Here is a 21,795-nt window from a genome sequence, read left to right on the forward strand (position 1 = left end):
TTTTACGAATGGCTTTACAAATGTAGTGGGAAAACACAAGCGTGGTTTATAGTGCAGCAATATAAGGTGGAGTAAGGCTGCCAGTGAGGTGCACATCACAATCGCTGCACCAGCCACTCTTGGATGAACACCTACTCAATGGTTTTGGCATCCCTTCTGGGAGTAGGAGCAGGGAGGGTGAGCACCTGGCCAAATGGCTCCAGGATTTGAAGGGTGAGTGAGAGGAGCCCCAGTTGCTCTAACGACATCCTATACTTCGCATGGTTGCTAACTACATCCTATATTTCGAATGGTTGCTGACTCTTACCACAACTGTCAGGTTCATCCGAGCTATCGGAACAGTCGGCTTCACCATCGCAGTACCAAAAGCTCGGGATACAGCGCTGAGATGATACACACTGGAACTCAGTGCTGCGGCATGTCTGCAAGGCTGGAGGATGGATAGGCACAAGATTAGAACACAAGCAGGCTCCGATCTGCTGACCATCTGCCTGTATCTTTAAACTGGTTAATTGCTGTCAGAAAAGGAAGGCTGGGGCTTGGGGAAGGGTCTTTTCTTTTTAGTTTATTATTTATTTGTTTGATTTTGGCTTTTTCAAGAAAGGGTTTCTTTGTGCAGCCTTCTAGTCCTGGAACTCATTATGTAGACCAGGCTGGCCTCGAACTCAGAGATCCTTTTACCTCTACCTCCCAAGTTAAAGTTTGTGTGTCACCGTGTCCTGCTTGACTTTTTAATTAAGTGAATTATATTAAAACTATTAAAATAATTTTAATACCAATTCTGTCCCTCACCACAACTCTTAAATCATAATACACAATATTCTTACCTATTTATTGTAACTTAAAAATTAGGGTGGGTGAGAGAGAGGCTGTTACCTTTGAACTTTACACAGCTATTGGTCATGTTAGTTTCTAATATGTGAATACAAACATAAGAATGAATATTTGTCCCAAATGAAGTCTTTTCCTTCTTCTATACAAGGTTCCCCCTGCCTGGTCCATAATAGCTGATGGATTTGCCAGTGAACACTTATTGGGAAAGCAGTGACTTCAACCTGCCCATCCCTATGGGATGCTATAGGCTGAATTCTGGGTTATTTGGGCTGCTGCTCCTGCTCTTGTACTTGATTACTGCTCTGGCAGAGTTTTATGTTGGCCTGTGGTTTCCTCAGGATGGGATCAGAGGAATTGGTAAATACTTAAAATATGCTAATTTATACTAATATTTATACTAATAGTCTCAAAGACTTTCACTGCTTAGAGGAAATTGTTTTAATAAAATTAGGTTACTCAAGATCATACCATAATGTTCAGAAAATAACTTAGTATACAATTCTGCCCACGGGTTTTACAGATAAAAGTCCTTGGACACTATAACAGGTTTCCAGAAAAACATACTTGAAGCATGAGACTTCTCATAGCCTCCCACTTATATCTTAAAGCAACGGCCTACTTGCAGACCAATTTTTACTATTAAAGCTAGTACATTTCTAAGAGGTCTGGTGACTCCTCTGAAATCACAGAGAGACAGTTTTTACCATACTCACCACAGTAAATGGGGTTTTCATCACTCATATCTCCACAGTCATTGTCTCCATCACACAGGAAAGCTCGGGGAACACAAATATTTGTAGTCTGGCATTTTGTGTGTGTAGACGGGCAAGTGCGGGGAGCTTTAAAAAGACAACCAGATAGACACTTGGAACAGACCTACTAAATGTATCATAAACAATGTCGATGTTACCAGACCCCTGCAGGGAAGGGCTCAAACCCCAGGAAGGCATGTTCAAAGTGAGCGGAAAGGCACAGCTCATGTGAGCGGTGGAAATAGACTCCCAGCTAGGCTCTGGGGTGGCAGACATGTTCATGAGGTGAGTCTAGCAGATATATACAGATCCATCCATTTAAGTAAACAATTAAAATATTAGGTAGATGTAGTTCTTAAATCATTTAGTTAAGTATAGCAAATACTTAGCTTTTTTTTTTTTTTTTGCAGAAAACAATATGGAAAATTTTCATCTCCTCGAGTAAGATAGACTTACGGCAGTTTTTCTCATCTGAGGTGTCGTTATCATGGCAGTTGTTGATGCCGTTGCAGACAGAGGAGAGAGGTATGCACCTCCCGTTGCTGCATGCGAACTCTGTGGTGCTGTTGCAGCTCCTGAACAGGCACCCTGCCTCATCGCTGTTGTCTCCACAATCATCGTAGTAATCACAGCGATAGCGATATGGGACACATCGCCCATTGGCACACGTGAAGGCGGTTGATTGGCACGTGTGAAAGGCTAGGAGGAAGAAAAGACATGGAAAGAAGCTGTCCTTCCATATCCTCTAGAGTTGCAAATTGTCTACCTTCTGGGACAGAATGTCTACAAGGCAGACTGGATGCAAAATATTGTATGCAACCTATTTTCAATGAATAAGTGAGAAATGAAAGGCACCTCGTTTTTATAGAGTTTATCATCTCAAACACAGAAAGGCATGCAAAAGCATGCTGCTATGTAACTTCAAACCCTTTGGAAGTCCACTGTGTCTTATTCCATTGGCATCAAAACTAAGGGTGGACAGTCAGGAACAATGTAACGAAATGATGGTGCCCATGGTGCCATGTTGTCATGCCCCCACAGCTTCCTCTCTTACAAGATCCCTGGTGACCACTCCGTTTTATATAGAGAAAGACTTTGAGTCTAAGAAATATTTCCAGTGCATACAGAGGCCATAAATGTTAATGCCAGGATTTTAATGACTTTTACTCATATACACACAGAGGTAACTGAACAGAAAGGCAGCCTGTATTATCAGAGTGAACGTTTTTTGCCTCTCACAGAAAACCCGCCCACACACAAATGGGTTTTGTGCCAGACAGTTGCACAATGACATCTTAGCTCCTAACGAAAACACTGAGTGCAGCTTACCACAGACAGACTCCAGCTCATCGCTGCCATCTCCACAGTCATTGTCATTATCACATTTCCATTCCTCAGTGATACAGTGCCCATTGAGGCAGGTGAACTGGGATTGGCCACACCGGTTGCCTGTGTCCACAATGCAGTGCTTGTTATCATTGGCTAGGTACCAGCTGCCTTCGTGTGGACACTGACACTCAGCTCCATTCGGTCCTGGAGCAGAGGGAGGCAAAGCATAGGAACCATTCTTAGTCTTTTCCAGAATGGCATTTACAACATCTCAGAAATGAAACACCTTTCAACTAGTCAACGTTTCTGGGCTGTTCTTCCATTAAAAACAATTACCACCCATCTAAACACAATGATTCTCAGGGAATAGTTTGCAAAGACACAACACCAGAAAGTACATTGTCCCATGAACCTGTCCTCATATTTAACCCTAAAACATCAAATTATAAACAATATCTCCTAAACAGAAAAAAAATACATTAATGGAATTCCCATTCAAGTCAGGAATACTCTTCTTTCCCTCCAACAAGATTCCACTTAAACTGCCTTACAAAACCAATCCAGCTGGGCGGTGGTGACACACACCTTGAATTCCAGCACTCAACAGCCAGAGCCAGGCAGATCTCTGTGAGTTCAAGGCAAGCCTGGGCTACAGAGTGAGTTCCAGGAGAGGCATCAAAGCTACACAGAGAAACCTTGTCTCAAAAAAAAAAAAAAAAAACAAGAGAACTGAAACCCACAACACAGCCTTCTCAATATAACCCTCAGTCCATCTGATAAATAACACTCAATTAAGAATTTCAATTTGTTTTCTTCTAGGAAATCATACCCTTGCAGGCTTCCACATGCCCATGTCATTGTTGTTGATATTATTGTCACTCTATGCTAGTTCTCATGTTCCTGCTCAACCCTTTACCTGGTGCACAGATATGGCTGCATCCTCCATTAAACTGATCGCAAGGATTGCTGCACTGCTGGTGCTGGGTTTTGGTAACTGTGGAAATACCCCTAGGCTGGACAGGCAAACGAGTGGTCATTGCAATCAGATCCGACCCGTCATATTTGTTAGCACGGTAGATTTTATTGGTGTACATGTCTGTCCAGTAAATGTACTGGCCATAGACAGTCAAGCCAAAGGCATGAAAGGTCGTGCTCACGATGGCTTCGCGGTTAGTGCCAGTGAGAGTACTACGCTCTATTTTCTGCCTGAAATAAAGAGAAAGAAAAGCAATTACTAAAATGAAGAAAGAATCATAATGGCCTGGCACTTACTTATGCTGTCTCCAATGACTACTCAAGGGAGGGCAGACATAGATGATGCATATTCTTGGTGATAGGAAGTCCTATTTGCTTCTCACCCTCTGGCCTACATGTATCATTTAGGAAGAGCCAGGCTAACGTTAGAAGCAGGAGCAGTCCACAAAAAGATTTCCATAATGCTTGGGGCCTGCTGTGAAATGCAGCAATAAAATAAAAGGGCTTATTTTCCCTTACTGATCTTGATGGCTTTGAGGAATTTACTTAGAATGACACAAAATATCACTGCTATGGTTCAAATGAGATAATGAAGGAAAAGAACCAGAACATTTCATCACAAGACCAAAATCTGCAAGGGAATAACATGTAGATAAACAACTGTAATGAGCAAAATCATTTCATCTCTTAAATTCCATCGGGATGGCTGCAATGTGGTTACTTGGAGACATCCTATAACTACATTACAAGTGAAATTACAATACAAGCATGCCAGAGAAAAAGGACTGATTTGAAAAGAGGGCCCAAACCAACAGACACATTATTCAAATCTGAGGCCAATAGTCAGAAATTGAATGATTCCATTATAATTGTAGTTACATTTAGTGATGTCTTAGTATACTTAGTACACAGACAAATTTTTCGTAGACACAGTCACAAAGCTAGAACATAAAATAGGCAATATCTCTCTGGTTTGTCAGATTTTCATCACATTAAGTAATTCCCTCTATGTTTCAATGTCCACATGATCCAGAGACACCTACAAGCTAGCATCTGCCCAGTAAAGAAGGTCACTCTCAAGGTCCAAAGTGAGTCCATTGGGCCAAACCAGGCTGGTGTTCACAATGGGGACCCGGAAGTTTCCTGCCAATGTGGCTCTTTCAATTTTGGCATTAATACCCCAATCAGTCCAATACATGTACCTAGTCAACAAACAGAGACAAAATTAATTCACAACAAGGAAGTCCACTTGACATTCTTTAATTGCCAATAACCATCAATTGGTAAGTGAGTAAAGAAGCACTCCACGCCTTTCAGTGCAAGTTCATAGATTATTATTATTATTATTATTATTATTATTATTATTATTCTCTATGCACATAAAATGATGTCTGGTTCCCATTCCACCCTCAATTAAACAGATAAATCAAGAAGATGGTGGCATACCCTCGGCAAGGATCTACTACAATTGCTCTTGGTTTGGAAACACGGGCTATCACAGCACGCTTAGATCCATCTTCGGCCATGGAATTGATCGTCTGGTTTGAATAGTCACTGTAATAAATTCTTCTATTTATCCAGTCAAAGGCAATCCCATCAGCTATCCCTATATCTGGATATAGATAAGTAGAGACACACATATATACTCACATGAAGATATTAGAATCTCACAGTACATTGAGAACATTCAGTATGCTGACCCCCTTCTATCTGCCAAGATAAATTACACCTGGTGTGCACTTACTTGAAAGTAGGATAATTGGGGTGCTGATCCCTGTATACAGGCTGACATAGGAAATCTGGCCACGGACAGAGCTTAGCTTTTCTGTGTAGAAGATTCTATTAAATTTGTGGTCATAATCCAGAGCAATGGCAGTTCTTCCCACATTTATTTCTTGGAAAGGTGGGCTATGATCTTCTGGGTCAAAGTGTAAGCTTCTCAAGGAATTGTTCAAGGCATAGATGAGGAAATCTGTTCTTGAGGTAGCACAGGTCTTGCCATCATTTTCCAAAGTCCCAAAGGCACATCCACATTTGGGGGTCGACAGTTCAGGTAGAGCGAAGCAGAAGTGGGAACAACCACCATTACTTTGCAAACAAGGGTTGTTGTTAAGCTCAGCTGGTGAGAGGGGCTGGGCATGCTCATCAAAGATGGTCACATCTCGTAGCAGGTTGATATTGTCTCTTATCACTACTGGTGGATCTGTATTCCCTGGTTCCTTGCTAGCTTGGAAGATTTTTTTCAAATTTCTATCAACCCATATGATAGACTCTCCAAAAACAGTGATGCCATAAGGAGTTGGGTAGCGACTGCCATAACGAACCACTTGAGATTCTCCTCCATGAAGATGGATCCTGGCAATTATATCTAAGGAATCATCAACCCAATAAATATAGCCAGTGCTGTGGTCCATTGCCAAGCCCCGAGGTGTGACAATGCCTTCAGAAACAAGTACAGTTCTATTGGTACAATCCAGAAAAGAGCGTTCAATCTTGGGTTTCTGCCCATAGTCAGCCCAGAAGAGATATCTATTCTTGGGGTCAACAACAATATGCCTCGGCATATCCACTGAGACTTTGAGGAGAACACGGCGATAGGTAGTATTGATCCGTAGCACTTCAATCAGTGTTTCATAGACAAAGGCATTGGTGAAATAAAGATTTCCTACAGAAAATAGAGTATGATGATGAATGGAAAACCAAGAAGAAGAAAAAGGGGGTACATCGTTTCCAAATAAAATAATGTAAGGTTGAGGCATGAACAGTATATGTGATCTTTTCCAAGACAATGAATCTCAGTTGTAAGCTTATAAAAATAAACATTCATGTTTGGGAATTAAAGAGAGTAGTCTTGAAAATTTAGAGAACATTTCCATTTCCTCAAAAACCTTCACCTTCTTTCTTATTCACAGTCAGCATCACAGCACCACAGTTCACTTCCTACTAAAATTTTTCTTCTTCTACTTAAAGTATAAATCTTTAACATTCATATCAAAGACTCTAAATATACTTTATCATGGAATAAAAGAAGCAGAGGACAGCCACAAGCACCTCAGATGGCTACCCATATTCTCCAATCTCTTTTCAGGCAAGATTAATGTGTAGTCTTTAATAAGTCTTCCTAACCAGTGTAGACATTTTTATCCAGTGGCTTTCTAAAAGCCATCGAATCCAAAATCCACTCCACGTGAAGTACTATAAAATGGAGTATAATGAGTAGAGCATTCTAGATCCTAAATTACTGGTTCCATGTAAAATCGGTTATTGGACTATTTTTTACTATGAACACATTGTTTCCCAATCTGCCTCAAAATATATAAAGAGAAATTAGTGCAAAGTTAAATATGTAACTGATAATATTTTTTATTGAGTTATATCTCTACTTGAGATGGGATGCTGGTGGTGATGCTGGGTACTCATCTCCTTTAAATACAGGGTTGTCAAATAGTGTCAGATAGTATTTTAGACTTTGTAGGGTATACAGTTTGGTTGTTTGGTTGTTTGTTGAAATGGGGCTTCCTGTATCTCAGCCTTGCATTGAGCTCTATGTAACGATGTAACTGGGGATGCCTTCAACTCTTGATATTCCTGCCTTTTCTCCCAAGTACTAAGATTACAGGGATATGCCAACACATCCAGCCAAAATATATGGTTTCTCTCACAAGCATTTAACTCTGCCACTGTGCGATGACAGCAGCATTTAACAACACCAAATGAATGGACATAAGCTTGTCAGAGTAAAACTGTACAAAAGCAGAAAATGGCTACATTTGTCCCACTGACCATACTGTGCTGACCCTATTCAGCCCTACCATAAGAAACAATATACTGGGGCTGGAGAGATGGATCAGTGGTTAAGAGCACCAACTGCTCTTCCAGAGGTCCTAAGTTCAATTCCCAGCACCCACATGATGGCTCACAATCATCTGTAATGAGATCTGGTGCTCTCTTCTATGTACATAATAAATAAATAAATCTTAAAAAAAAGAAAAAAGAAACAATATACTTTACAGGGATAGAAAGTAGGAATCCAGTAAAAAAAAAAAAAAAAAAAAAAAAAAGAAAAGCATACCTAACTAAGCTACTATATTACAATGCAAGTTTGTATTTAAGCCATATCTACTTATCCAGATCAATAATATATAATGGTATCCATTTTTATTAAAAAATGAGTTCCCCAAATTTGTAATAATCCTAGGTTAATGTAATACTGAGTTGGGCACATAAATTACTAAGAGAAACACACTAACAAAGAAGCAATTAAAAATATGCAACTCCCTTCACCAGCTACAGGACTCAGTAAATCCCACCCTGCACCTCAATGGGCAGCACTGTAGAACTGATCATGTTTCAGGGGTAGGGATGGGGGCTGGGGAGACACAGGTGATCCAGCCCTCAGGGTGTGAAACAAGAAAGCTGACCCCACCCCTCACCAATGCAGCACTCAAGCATGGACCCTGCACCTCACCTGGGTAAAACAGTAGAGTTGGCACTGGTGGTGGGGATGCAGGTGAGCAGGAGACTTGGTCCTGCTCATTGTTGCGAGTTGTATTGGGTGAGCTAACTGGGGCAGTGCTAGAGAGCTCACCCTGGTGGTGAAGATGAGGAAGAGCTTGCAGACTGACCAACCCAGGTACCACTCAGAGCTGTAAGTTGGTCCACCCCAACATCCACCTCATCTATGAACTACTGCAGCATGTGAAGGGGCCGGACCTGCAGATCCCAAGCTGTAGGATATCCAAGACACAGGGCAACAGCAGGATACCCAAGAGGAGTTCCAGTGAGGGTCCAGTATCAACAGTGCAGCAGAAGACAGAGGCCTCGAACCAGACCATTTAACACTTGCAAGTAAAGATGTGTGGACTAAATGGTGTACTGTGTGACTCACACTACAGCTTCCACAACCAGATTTTTTGTTTGTTGGTTTGGTTTTTCGAGACAGGATTTCTCTATGTAACTTTGGCTGATCTGGAACTTGCTTTGTACACCAGGCTGGCCTCGAACTCAGAGATCCACCTGCCTCTGCATCCCAAGTTCTGGGATTAAAGGCATGCACCACCACCTCCCGGCTCCATATTAAGATTTTTGTTTGTTTGCTTCCTTGCTTGCTTGTTTTTTATTTTTCTTTTAAATTTTATTTTATTTTATTTTATTTGGGGGAAGGTTGTAAGGGCAGAGGGCAGATACAAAGAGCCAGGGATATGAATGGGACCAGGGACATAGAATCCACAAAGAACCAATAAAATATTTTTAAAAGAATACAGAATATGGGAGCAAGAACGTGCACACAATTACAATTAATGATAGAAGAGGCCATGAATTTGAAGGAGAGGTTTATGAGAGAGTTTGGAGGTAGCAGGGGAAGGGGAAAATTATATAATCATATTATAATATCAAAAATAAACAGAATACAAAAATTAAAAAAGAAACTGCAACTAAAATTGCTTGATTTTAGATAATTCTAATCTAGAAATTTGCTGTCAACCTTAGGACAAAAACTACTGTCCCATAATTTAATATTTGCCTGCTTAATTGCATAAAAATAAAAGAAAATGAAATTATTCACCCATAATTAATCTGCCAACTAGAACACCTCCTCTTTCATTTAGTGAGTGCACAATGATCTCATACAGCATCTGAAAAAAACATTTCAGACACATTGATGAAAACTACAGACCACATACCTGCTACCCAATCCACAGCAATACCCCGGATTCCATTTGCTCCTATGCCGTAGGTAACGATGTTACTAAAAGTAGAGCCATTGGGTTTGATTCTACGGATTCCGTTAGAGGATCTCACCGAGATGCTAAAATCACACCAGTAGATAAAGCCGGAGGCAACATCCACATCCACGTGCAGAACATTTCGTCCTAGAACATTTAAGGTGTTATCAGCCAACTGAACTGGCACTTTTAAAATCCCCTCTCCACCCTTTGATAAGCATTTGTTAGTTATACAAACTGATGTGTTTCATTATAACATTTCACCCCCTACTATCACACCCTGTTCCCCATTACTGCACCCCTTTCTAGATCTCATTCTACTATCATGTATTTCTCTTTTTCTTTGTTATTCCTTGTATGCATACATGCAAACTACAAGCTGCTGAGCCTGCTGAGTGTTCCTCCTAGGCACTGACAACCGATTGGATAATCAATTACGGGGTGGGAGGTGGTCATCCCTGCTCAAGATTGATTCTCCGCTGTCCACACCGACATGCCTGCTGCCGCTGTCATTGTCTTGCCAAGGCTGCCGAATTGTTGAGATTCCATGGGTGCACCTTCCCTATCCTACTTAGAACGCACAGTCCCCCAGATTGTACTGTTCCTAGAGCTCCACCCACACCTGTCTGCTCTTCCTCTGAAATCGAACAACCAATATGAGATCGGACTATTTACCAGCTTCATATGTAGAACCCGGATCTTACTTCCTAAGTAACATTTCCCGAAATAGGAGTTCTGCCTCCTAGGAACAAATGGCTGGAAAATCTTTTATATCATGAAGCTCTCAAACACTATGGAATCATGCAAATAAATATACAGAGCATTGGAAAGAGCTCTAAACATGTCAACTGGGTCAAATAACTGATTATATATGTATATACTACCAAATTTAACACTTTTTTCCTGGCAAACTAGGGCCAGGAAAATAACTATGTTTGTATAAGGACCCCCAGGTCCCATGGAAATGCCAAAGTGGGTATAAAGGACAGTCTGTAATTCCAGCCCTCAGAGAGTGTGAAGACAGGGTTCTAGAAAACTCATGTTTTCACAAACTGCCACACTTTTGGCTTATCCAAGAGACAAGTTTTTGTGTACATATTCACAAATAAGTCAGGCATGGTGCTTACAAGCCTTTAATCCCAGCATTCAGGAGGTAGAAGCAGGTGGATCTCTGTGAGTCTAAGGCTAGCCTGGTCTATATAGTGGGTTTCAGGTCAACCAGGGCTACATAGTAAGACTTAGCCTCCAAAAAAAGAATAAAAGAAAAATACACAAAAATATGATTATTGGGGACTAGTGCTGAGTTCCTTGACACCACTTCATCAAATATGTCCTAATAAATTTGTGGATTCCTTTACCATTATGTTAAATAATGGGGTACCATTAGCCTATACCTCATTAGGAGGAACATAGAGGAGTTTTGCTTTCACCCATTCTGCAATACTTCATGAAAATCCATACTGTACTTTATAGCCCTCTCTAAGCCTGAGGCTCTCATGAACCGGCAAAATCAGGTTCTATTAGATATACAGATTCTCCAGCCACAACCCAGGATTCTAAGTGAGCAAACTCCTGGAATAGGACTTGGCTCAACTCTGAGTTTGACAGCCCTCCTGCAGATTCTGATGAACTGAACTTTATACTCCACACTGGGGCTGGCAACAGCTGGAAGCAAACTTGATTAGGGGTGTCCATACCTTGGCCAACCACTGGCACCATGGCCTCTGAGTGGTCAGATAACTCCAAGCTAAGGCCTCTAATTGCCGACAACTTGGAGAAAACAATGAAAGAGTTATATGGAGAACAGGAGTGACGGTCAGGATTGAGCTTAAACCCACTAGCGCAGGCACAGGAGGACATTCCACCAGGTTTGGGCAGGCAGATCTGCTGGCAAACATTTGGGTTGTTGCTACAGCCATTGGAAGAGTCAGCAGCATCTAAAAGAATTCAAAATCAGTCTGTAACCTTATGTACTTGGCAGTCCAGCACATTTTTTAATGAGTCAACCAAATATTATAAAAATAATAAATGCATAATAATAACTAGATCAGCAGATTAAAATCAATACTGAAAGACAGGAATTTGTTCAAAGATACAAAAGTACTGGAAGGAAGCAATACATAGCAGTTAGAAAATGGAGAGTGTGTCTTGCTTTACTTCCTTCAAGGATTAATTTAAAGATGGCACAAACCAATAGACTAGCTTTTCCCTCCTTCCCTTTCAACCTGAGGCAAGGATATTTTTAAATCACATGAAATAAAAACAAATAACATATAGGTTAAAGTTAATTTGTTGGTAGGTTGGGGTATTCCTGTTAAGACTAGAAATTCTGTTCCAAAATTCATCTTAAGCATAAAGCAGTAAAAACAGAAAGAAAAAAAAGTGCCCTTCATAGAGGTTCTATGACAAAAGAAACATGGGCAATAAAAAGCAGGTAATGTGCTGATGAATGCTACAAAATACAAGTCAGACTTAAAACTTTGGAGGAAAGAAGGGGAATAAATTTACTCTGAGGCTGATGCTTGCCTATGACAGATTAGCCACTGACACTGAAATGCCAAGTAGTTTCACATACATGGGTGCACCAGGGGCTTCTGGGTATGAGTGATGTAGCAAGCATACATGTGGACAGGGTGTGAGTGTACAAACATGTACATGTGCATCACACATCCAAGAATGACAAGTACTCACTGCGTCGGTGATAAACCCGAAGACCCCTCAAGTTCTGAACATTGTCTCTCAAGACTACTTTGTTGTTCCCAGAGGACTTGTCGACTCTTTCAATGACCTCATACTGTTCATCAGAGTAATAAAGGAAGGGGCCATGGACTGCAAGACCCCACGGGTGGGCCAGGTGGTGCACTAGGATCATCCGCTCTGTACCATCCACATTTCCTCTTTCGATCTAAAGGATTAGAATTCTCATTATTTCACTGATTCATACTGAATGAAATAAGAGAGCATGTTCACATTCATAGTCTCTTGTCTTTGTGTGGCACTCGATCCTTTCTATAGATTTCTCAAAACTGTTACGGAATTGGTCCATCACAAGTATGCTAATCAGGCAAACATCCTTATCTTTAAGGGATAGTTAGAGCACTCATAGCATGCTTAAGAATGCATAGTAATGTCTGAGCATGCACCACCATGCAGTATTTGACAGATATTGGCTGCAACATCTACCGGGATAAGGAGACATCTCCCCCAGAACTACAGGCCAGCCCTATTGGATGGGAGCCAAGCATGGAGCTATGGTGTGGATAAACGGCTTTTGTCCATAGAGAAAGAATCAAGTAGATCACTTCTGGGAAGCATGGGGGTATAACTGGTTTAACCTGGGTTCAAAAGCCTGTGTCTTTGTGCTTTCTTTTGTACCATCAGCCCAGCTGGGAGCTGCTAATAGAGCCCATGAGGTCTGGGTTACCCACTACCTCACAGACAAGGGAATCCAGAAGGTTATATGCCAGAAATGACAGAAACTCCCAAAGCCTAGAAGAAAGAAATCATGACCCTCTGGACTGCCAGTGACTAGATCAGAGCAGCTGACCAAGCTCAGCTCAAGCTCTGAAGCTTCCTCTCCAGGCCAGCACTCTCAACTAGGCAAGCATCAAATTTGGTAACTATAGTTTTAAAGACAGGGTGCCTTCAACATGAAAAAGAATTAACTAATGGGATGATAGCCAGCTCACTCATTGTGAAGGCAAAAGAAAAATTGAAGTCTAGACATAAGGCAAAATAAGGATGGGGAGAACCTTTGATGATTAAATAAGGAGAGAGCACTATTTTTTTTTTTAAGAGGGAAGGACAGAATTGGTGCAGAACGGAGTTGGTGAGTCCTGTGTAGACGGCACTAACTTGTATGGAGAGGCCCCACCACGTGACAGGAACATCCTAATCATAACATAGGTGCACCCAAGCATGCAAGGTGTTTACACACATGTTGCTACGTTTTTATGTTTTTATTGTGTTGGGGGGGGGGGGGGTTGGGTATGTGTAGCATCTGTAGTAAGTCAGAGCACGGCTTCCAGGAACTGATGCTGCCTTTCTACCATGTGAGTCTCAGGGATCAAACTCAGGCCATCAGGTTTGGCAGCAAGTGCCTTTATTCACTGAACTGTCTCACTGGCCCCTCCACTTCTTTTAAATACTCTAAGTTTATCATCATTTCGAGTAAGTATTGAGCAAGCAGAGGCTGTATATTGGTGGTAGACAAAGAATGTGCAAGCAAGTGTCCTAGGTTTGATACTCAAAACTGCAGTATCTAATAGTAATAATAGTGAACAACAATGTCATCCTGGACATGAAGCTAGGAGTATCTGATGAACAGAAAAAGAATCAAGAGCAAGGCCTACTGCATGGCATTGTAGCCAACATCTGTTATCTAAAATTGTTACACACAATCTAAGTTATCAACTATTATTTCTGAGTGCTTCCTTTGCCGAGCTCAGCTATAGAAGCCTAGCAGCAATGGTCAAATGTCAATGGAATGTTATGGTGCACTTTTAAGTTATGAGTACAGGAAATTTCATGTATGTACTGACCATGTCTTTAGCTGCTGAACTGAGATACTTGCTTATTCTCTACTATGTGTGTGTGTGTGTGTGTGTGTGTGTGTGTGTGTGTGTGTGTCCACTCTGCAATGGGAGAACCTAGAGTCTTTTCAAAGAAAAGCATGACAACACTAAATCCATGTGTCTGGAAGGACAAGTAAGAACAACAAGTGCTGACTATTTATCCTTAATGAAACCAAGGGTTTATAGGAAAAAAGTAAAAACCATCATTCTGGAGAGAATGCTGCATATACTGTGAAAAATAAAAATAAAAGTGGGCTACAAAACTAAAGTAAGGAGAGCATTGTCAAGAGAAAGGGCCATATTAGACCAAGTTGCCAAGTAAGCCAGCACATTCAAAATCACACAGTAGTGTGAACGGATAGTACAAACTTAAAGCCGCTCATACCACGCCTCTGCTGGTGACCGCCCAGTAGAGCTTCTGCTCCTGGATGTCCAGGGTGACAACCTCCAGGTGTTCCAGGTTCCCAGTGAAGAGAATCTTTAAAGACGATCCATCCATGTCAGCACTTGCGATCTTGGCAGGCACCCCACTGTTTGTCCCCTGGTCTGACCAATACAGTTTTCTACAGCCATGAAAAGCATGAGGGTTTCATGAAACAGAAACTAGATAAGGGCAATACAACATTGAGGAGCATTTAACCAGTGTTCCGCCAGTGTCTCTAGAGCTCTACACGCTATTTTGAATGGCACTGAAGACTTAAAATAGTACTAGAAACAGGATGGTAGAATTTTCCATCTACTCAGCCTCCAAGGTCTGTTAAGTCAGAATGTATTGCGCAGGCTTGCATGATGTTTAATACCTAAAATTCCTGCCTATGGAGCATTAAGTATATTCTTCACAGTCAACACAATTCAAAAGCCCATTCTCCCTGGGATCTTTGTTGATCAAAGGTCACATATTCTACAGTTTGAAATGCCAACAGGGCACTTCATCAGACCAGGGCATTAATAAGGACAGTGCGGACAGAAACATATGTATCACTTGGTATCTATCACTTACCCACGAACAGGATCAACAGTTATGCTGACTGGAAGACCAACGCCAAGAGAGGTACCATCGTTGGTGATCAGTGTTTTCCCATACCTTGTCTCTCCCTGGAGTGTTATCACCTACAGTCCAAGAGCATGTATCAGAACTGACCTTCTTTCCCGGAAACAAAGACTGATGCAAAACTAAAGCATGGCCAAAGACGGTGTGAGACACCTATAATCTTTTATTTTTCTTTGACACCCATAATCTTTAATTGTGTTTCCCTCCATTTCAACTTCCTCTTCCCTCTCTGGGGCTGGGAGGAATAATCTCAGAAGAAATGAGAATTTACAAAGTACAATCAGGGCTAGAGAGATAGATCAGTGGCTGCTCTTCCAAAGAACCCTGGTCTAAGTACCCAGCACCTACATTTTGGCTCACAAGTGCCTGTAATTCTAGTTCCAAAAGATCTGACATCTTAAGACCCCCAAGGACATTGATTCAGTGCACTGCACTAACACATATACAGATGAAACACTTCCCAGGTGATGAATAAATCACTACCTGTTGCTATACATGGAAGGTTTGTCTATAAAATAAATTGCTACTATATGCAAATAGATTATTTATGTCTGTGTTTACACACACACACACACACACACACACACACACACACACACACACTACCTTTTCTCCTCATTCTGTGCCTAGTCTGGAATTTCTAATTCCTACTTGAACTACAATAATTTTTCTCATTTCAAGTCACCTTTTTCTATTACAATCTCCTAGGGCCTCCTTGGGTTACATTAAGTTCCTTCATGACTTCTAGTCTACCTCAAACTCTCTCACACAGCCACCTAGAGGCTTCATTTTTAAGCTACACATCTTTTCAAGGAATAGGCACACAGCTACCCCTAGTGGAAAGCAAGTTCTTCAACACCACCTCCTATTTTCAAGATAGAATGAAGTGTGAATCACGCACTCAGGAACACTACAGCTAAGCCAGCGCTATACCTACGTTCTTTGTATTCATCAGGAAGAACTTTACATTTCTATCTCCTAAAAGATTAACCAATACAAACCAGTGGATGACTCATCTCCCATTTTGAATACAGTGACAATTTGTAACTCAGCACCATGAGACATTTTTACTTAATGAGTATGAGGTTTAGCAAGGCCAAGTCGTTTGTCCAAGGACAAGCAGTTCATTATTGGAGGGTAAAATTCATAATATGTATTTAGTTTTGATTTTTGTTTGGTTTTTTATTATAGGGTTTTTAATCCTTCTGCCTTTTTATACTTCATTATTTTTCTAGAAATAGGCATTGGTCATCTTTCAAGGCTCAGTTCAAATAACCACTAACAAGTTGTCTACTGTCTCTCCCATTAATACACATAGCACTTTATATTTGCTGTTCTTACCACACGAGAGTGAAATTATTGGTTTCTGTGTAAGCTACTTAGAAGGAAAAAATAATCTTCCATCATCTTTGAATATCCAGGATCAAAAAGGATCCATAGAAAACATTAACCAATATCTGTTGAATGAATACTAAAGTAAGGTAGAAACGGGCCAGGATGAATTGGATGCTAAATTGGATTCTCCCCACTGTATATCATACTGACCTTTAGGCTCAATTACAAACTAGAATTTCTGCAGCTCAAGTGACTATGTTGATTGTTACACAAATGTGCACACTCAGGGGCTCCCCAACAGGCTGTTAGTTTTACCTGTTGCTGCTGGAGAGCGCCTCAATACCTTTGGACTAGTTAAAGCAGTCAGCCAAGGCATTCGTCACCACTTTCTTCTGAGGGCCTCGGGATTAGGCTTGGGATGCTCAGCAGCACATCACATTTTGATGAGCTTTGGATTATTAAAAGTACCTTCTACCACTGTCAAAGGGGCTTTAGAAAGGTCTACATTATTATTCCTAACATTAAAGCCAGCCATTTCTGGACTACCATTGGGCCTTCAGGATCCCCTCACATCTATTTGCTTTGATTGGCATTTGTGCATATTGCAAATTTCTCACTCATTGTGAATCACTAGCCCTCAGATCATTGTGCACTAGCAAACTACTGTTCCTCTGTGAACTCTGCCAAGCTCCCAACATGACTCGCACCAAAGAGCAATCAAGTAGCCAGCTATGTGTCAACTATAAGATCTATTGACTACCTCTCTCTCTCCCCTAAGGCATTCAAAATTAGCATGAATTAATACACCTCGTCCTTTTCCCAGAGTGGAGGAAACTGATATGGGTGCCATAGACTTCATGTAATTTCAAGCCTACCCTGCATCTTGAATGTCTTCTGGGAACTGAGATATAAAGAGTACTTATCTCAAAGAGGAGAGAAATTAGAATCAAGTTTCTATTGTGTCTTTCACTGTTAGAAAAATTGGAGCCAGAGTGTGATTCTTACCTGAGAACAGAGGTAGCAATAAACTTGGCTGATAACTGATAAAGTATTTCTTCTATGATTTTAATTAGCTTTCTTAGTATGTTGCAAATTAACTGATATCCTTTATGGGGACACAGTGGAATTGATAATTTGTAGGAAACAGAATAGAGTAATAGAATGTTCTATTAATTTATTTTTATAAGGTGGTTTTTATTTCCCTTGGATTTGCTGGTATATTTTGTAGCAGTATTTGCTGTTTTATTTTGTAGGTGTTTTTGTTCTTTTAGCCGGGTCTTGAAACAAGATCTCACTCCATAGCCCAAACTGGCCTTGAAATCATGGAAATCCTCCTGCCCAAGCCTCCCCTGTACTAGAATTAAAGGACTAAGCCACCATGCCTGAGAATATATTCCACATGAACCTGAAAACAATGTTTGTAGCTACAGTACAATGGAAGCATTACCTCAATGGACCGACTTGTGGAAGTATAATAAATGTTTCTTGATATCCAGTCAAAGGCCAGGCCAAAAGAGAAGCCCAGCCCAGATAAAGGAGCAAACACGGTCCTGTTGCTACCATCAGTCTTCACTCTGTGCATTTGACCCTGGGAAGAAAGACAAGGGAGGTGAGCTGAGCTGAGGCAGGGCACAGCCCTATACAGAAGTCCTCTTCTCCTGACTACAGCTGCTGCCAGCTGCCAGTTTTCTCTATGTCTCTCAACTGTTGAGTACCTGACCTTTCAGGCAAAGAAAATCTCACCATACAGTCTTAGAAACAAAAAATTAAAAGCACATAAAATTGGCTCAGAAGTCAATGAAACAGACAACAATCACAGAGATCCCTTCGGCCTTCTTTCTTTCTCTGGCTCTTTCCCCATTCTGGCAGAATGCTTTCATGAACAAAAAAGAAGGAGGAGGAGGACGAGGAGGACGAGGAGGGGAAAGGAAGAAAGGAAGAAAAGAAAGAAAGAAAGAAAGAAAGAAAGAAAGAAAGAAAGAAAGAAAGAAAGGAAGGAAGGAAGGAAGGAAGGAAGGAAGGAAGGAAGAAAGGAAGAAAGGAAGAAAGGAAGAAAGGAAGAAAGGAAGGAAGAAAAGAGTCTCAAACAAAAGATTCTGGAGAAACATTTGCCCCAGAAGCAAGGATTCTGACCCAAGGACCCCAGGAACTCCATCAAACACCTTTCTGGAATTCCCTGAGGGAACTTTATTTAAATAATGACCATATACATTGGATGTATCCAAAACTTACCGGGTTCTCAACCCAATAGATAAATTGCTCTGAGTCATCAAATTCAACATCAAAACCATTCTGTATCCCTGCTATGGGAACCATAGCATCATTGCTCTTCACCTCAGGGTCAAGGGAGATTCCAAAAATTATGTTGTTTCTTACAGACATCAAGAAAGGATGATCACCTGTGAAAACAGCAGTTTGGTGGAAACACAAGCATTGCAGCATCAACTACAACACAGAACAGATGTGTCCTGAGTAACTGTAGGCCACCCACAGGGCCCTCCAACTCCACACATGACACCGCCTAGATACACCCCAGGACATGGTCCTCATCATCTCCTTACTCACACTGACAAACTATCAGGATTTGTCTCAGAAAGTTCTTATCTCTCTACCCATAGACAACCTTAACAATAACTGACTGTGGGTCAATACGCAGGGAAGGTGGAGAGTTCAAAGACAACTTGGTGTATATTAACTTGTCTCATGCCTACCAGATATCATGTAGTTAAGATGTGCCTTCCTTATTAGATTCTAATTCACAAAGTAGCACAATTACTATTGTATTTGATTTTCTCACTATTGTGTATCTAGAGTTTGATTGAAAGCCTGGAATAAAAGAATTGCCCAAATCAATAGCTATAGTTGATTTACTGATGTTCACTTGACTTGGTTTTCATTTGTGCAGTATTCAGATGAACCCCAGGACCCCACACAGGCAAGTATCACCCCTACCACCCCACCTGAGTTCCAACGCCAGCCCATCTTCCACACACATTAAACATGTTTTCTAGGCTTGTGTTGAACAATCTGTGTATCATGTACAGTATGAGGGAGGTACCTGCCATCGCAACTCAGGCTTTGCAAACACTATGGAAGGCAAATGTTACCAAGTCATTATAGTGGGGGGGAGGGGAATGTGTGACTTTCTTAATGGGCATCTAGTGGCAGTCAGGCTACACTTCATAAACCAATAGGGGATACTAGAGACCACTTCCAAAGCCATCCCATGGGGAAAAACACAAGTGGAATTATTTGTGAAATGACACGTGGTACTATATGGAGTCACCATCAGATAGACCCCAATGAGCAGAAGACAGTCTTTGTCTGGTGAAGGAATGCCTTGTATCTAAAATATCTATGCCTGGATTAATCTTCTCTGAAAGCCTCAAGGACACACTAAATTAAACAGTGTCAACAAGGATTAGTAATGTAATTAAATCTTTGAGGAAAAGTAGCAAAATACCAATCCCTTTGTAAGTATTGCCAATAATTAAAACCTTTCATCATGAAAGTATCACTGCACAATATCACATAACTGGGTGGGGCTTCAATCTGAGGACCTCATCTGCAAACACTGTAACCTGTAAACACTAAAAAAAAAAAAAAAAAAAAAATGTCCTGAATCTGTCATGTATTTTCCATTTGAAAACCTAGTTCCCCTATAGATTTGGACTTTTAATTAAGAAATCCATTATAACTAACCATCTAGTTTCAGCATATCTCTAGCAATTTTCATCAGTTTGAAAATATATTCACTCCTTTACAGTGAGAAATGAACAGACTCAAAGTAACTTTTTAAATTTCTGAAGATGATTTGAGAATTATATGCATGTACACATTCTTGAAGAAATCATTTCTCTTTGCATTCTTCAGAGCACTTGACATAATACTCCACATACCCTTCAATCAACCCACTAACATAACTAAGATTAAATTGCTCAAATAGCCACTTGTAATACTTCTCACAGAGACAGCACTTACTTCTGAGGTATCAGATAATAATAGTAACAATACTACAGTCATAAGACCCAGAACAGATGACTCACCATTAACTATTTGTCATGAGAATAAAGAAATGAAGCAGTGGACCTGAAAATATGTAAGCTATACACACAAATCAAAAATTTCTATTTTAAATACAGAATTTGAGGACTCCATTATCAGAACAGTCAGGCGTAAGAATATATGAGGTTGTTCAGCCACATGCACAGGTAACAGTAGCACCATAGACACATCCTGTATAACAACTAAGATGCTCACCTGAGTCACCCCACAGGATACCTACTGGACAGCTAGAACTGGGTTGTGGTTTTCCACAACCTAGCACCAACTCTGACAGGCTTGATCATCAGAGCACACTTACTTACCTCTCACACAGCTGACAGAATCATCAGAGAGGCTCCATCCTGACGGACAAACACAAGAATAATGTCTAGGCTCCTGTGCAGACAGCAGGCACAGGTGACTGCAGGAAGCAAAGGCACATGGATTTGGGGCTGTGGGAGAAAGGAAAGAATGCATGCACGAATGGAAAATTGCCTGTGCTACAGTACACAGGGTGCTTGTAGTTACCTTTGTTAAGAGGCACAAGATGGCTTTCACAAGGTCCTAGGTTAACTCAGTCTACATAACCAGGTATAACCAGTCACTGAGAACCCATAATATACATATAAGTCTCCTTGCCAGACCTAAAAACCTTGTGACCTCAATGTTTACCCAGCAATGTCCAAGATCAGTTTTCCCACATCTTTGCAAGTACTAGTTCTCACAGGATGCTTCTATACCCTGCTTCTTCTACATATGGCATGCTACATAATGAATCTAGTCTTTTCCTCACAAAACATCTTAAGCATCTGCCAGGAAGGTCCCAAATGCACTGAAGTATACAATCTAGAAAGGAAATAGACCTATATTAATTCACGCTGTGGGTGGTATTTTCAGAATGTGAGAACACTGGGGATGGGTTATCTCAGGTAGGGCAGTTAAGAACAACTTCTCCTAGAAAGTGGCATTGGAGCAGAAAACCCTAAATGACACAAGGCAGTGATTCTGACAGAGACAGAAGACAGATGTTCAAGACAGAGCAAAGAAGCACAAAAGTTCATTCAAAGCTGAGAACATGCCTGGTGTGCCGCTGGACCATCATGTAGTCCAGCGTGGGGAATGTAAGCCACAGAAGAAACAGGGTCAGACTCAGTGTGACACACCACTGGAGAGAT

The 21,795-nt window shown here is 41.0% G+C and overlaps 1 protein-coding gene across 1 annotated transcript in view; it reads right to left on the reverse strand.

Annotated features, from left to right (window-relative positions):
• The window catches only part of Lrp2 (LDL receptor related protein 2), a 148,855-nt gene that overhangs the window by 46,317 nt on the left and 80,743 nt on the right, over positions 1-21,795 (reverse strand). Inside the window, exons 31-46 of the mRNA XM_036183041.1 lie at positions 20,944-21,072; positions 18,809-18,975; positions 18,024-18,164; positions 15,191-15,300; positions 14,576-14,753; positions 12,308-12,521; positions 11,314-11,553; positions 9,575-9,763; positions 5,635-6,555; positions 5,337-5,502; positions 4,934-5,092; positions 3,832-4,121; positions 2,916-3,119; positions 2,043-2,285; positions 1,548-1,673; positions 308-430 (exon numbers count right to left, since the gene is read on the reverse strand). Of these exons, the coding sequence (XP_036038934.1) occupies positions 308-430; positions 1,548-1,673; positions 2,043-2,285; positions 2,916-3,119; positions 3,832-4,121; positions 4,934-5,092; positions 5,337-5,502; positions 5,635-6,555; positions 9,575-9,763; positions 11,314-11,553; positions 12,308-12,521; positions 14,576-14,753; positions 15,191-15,300; positions 18,024-18,164; positions 18,809-18,975; positions 20,944-21,072 (3,600 nt within the window). The remainder of the gene's footprint in view (positions 1-307; positions 431-1,547; positions 1,674-2,042; positions 2,286-2,915; positions 3,120-3,831; positions 4,122-4,933; positions 5,093-5,336; positions 5,503-5,634; positions 6,556-9,574; positions 9,764-11,313; positions 11,554-12,307; positions 12,522-14,575; positions 14,754-15,190; positions 15,301-18,023; positions 18,165-18,808; positions 18,976-20,943; positions 21,073-21,795) is intronic.

The sequence above is a fragment of the Onychomys torridus genome, chromosome 4 (assembly GCF_903995425.1).
Source record: "Onychomys torridus chromosome 4, mOncTor1.1, whole genome shotgun sequence".
Classification (NCBI taxonomy): domain Eukaryota; kingdom Metazoa; phylum Chordata; class Mammalia; order Rodentia; family Cricetidae; genus Onychomys; species Onychomys torridus.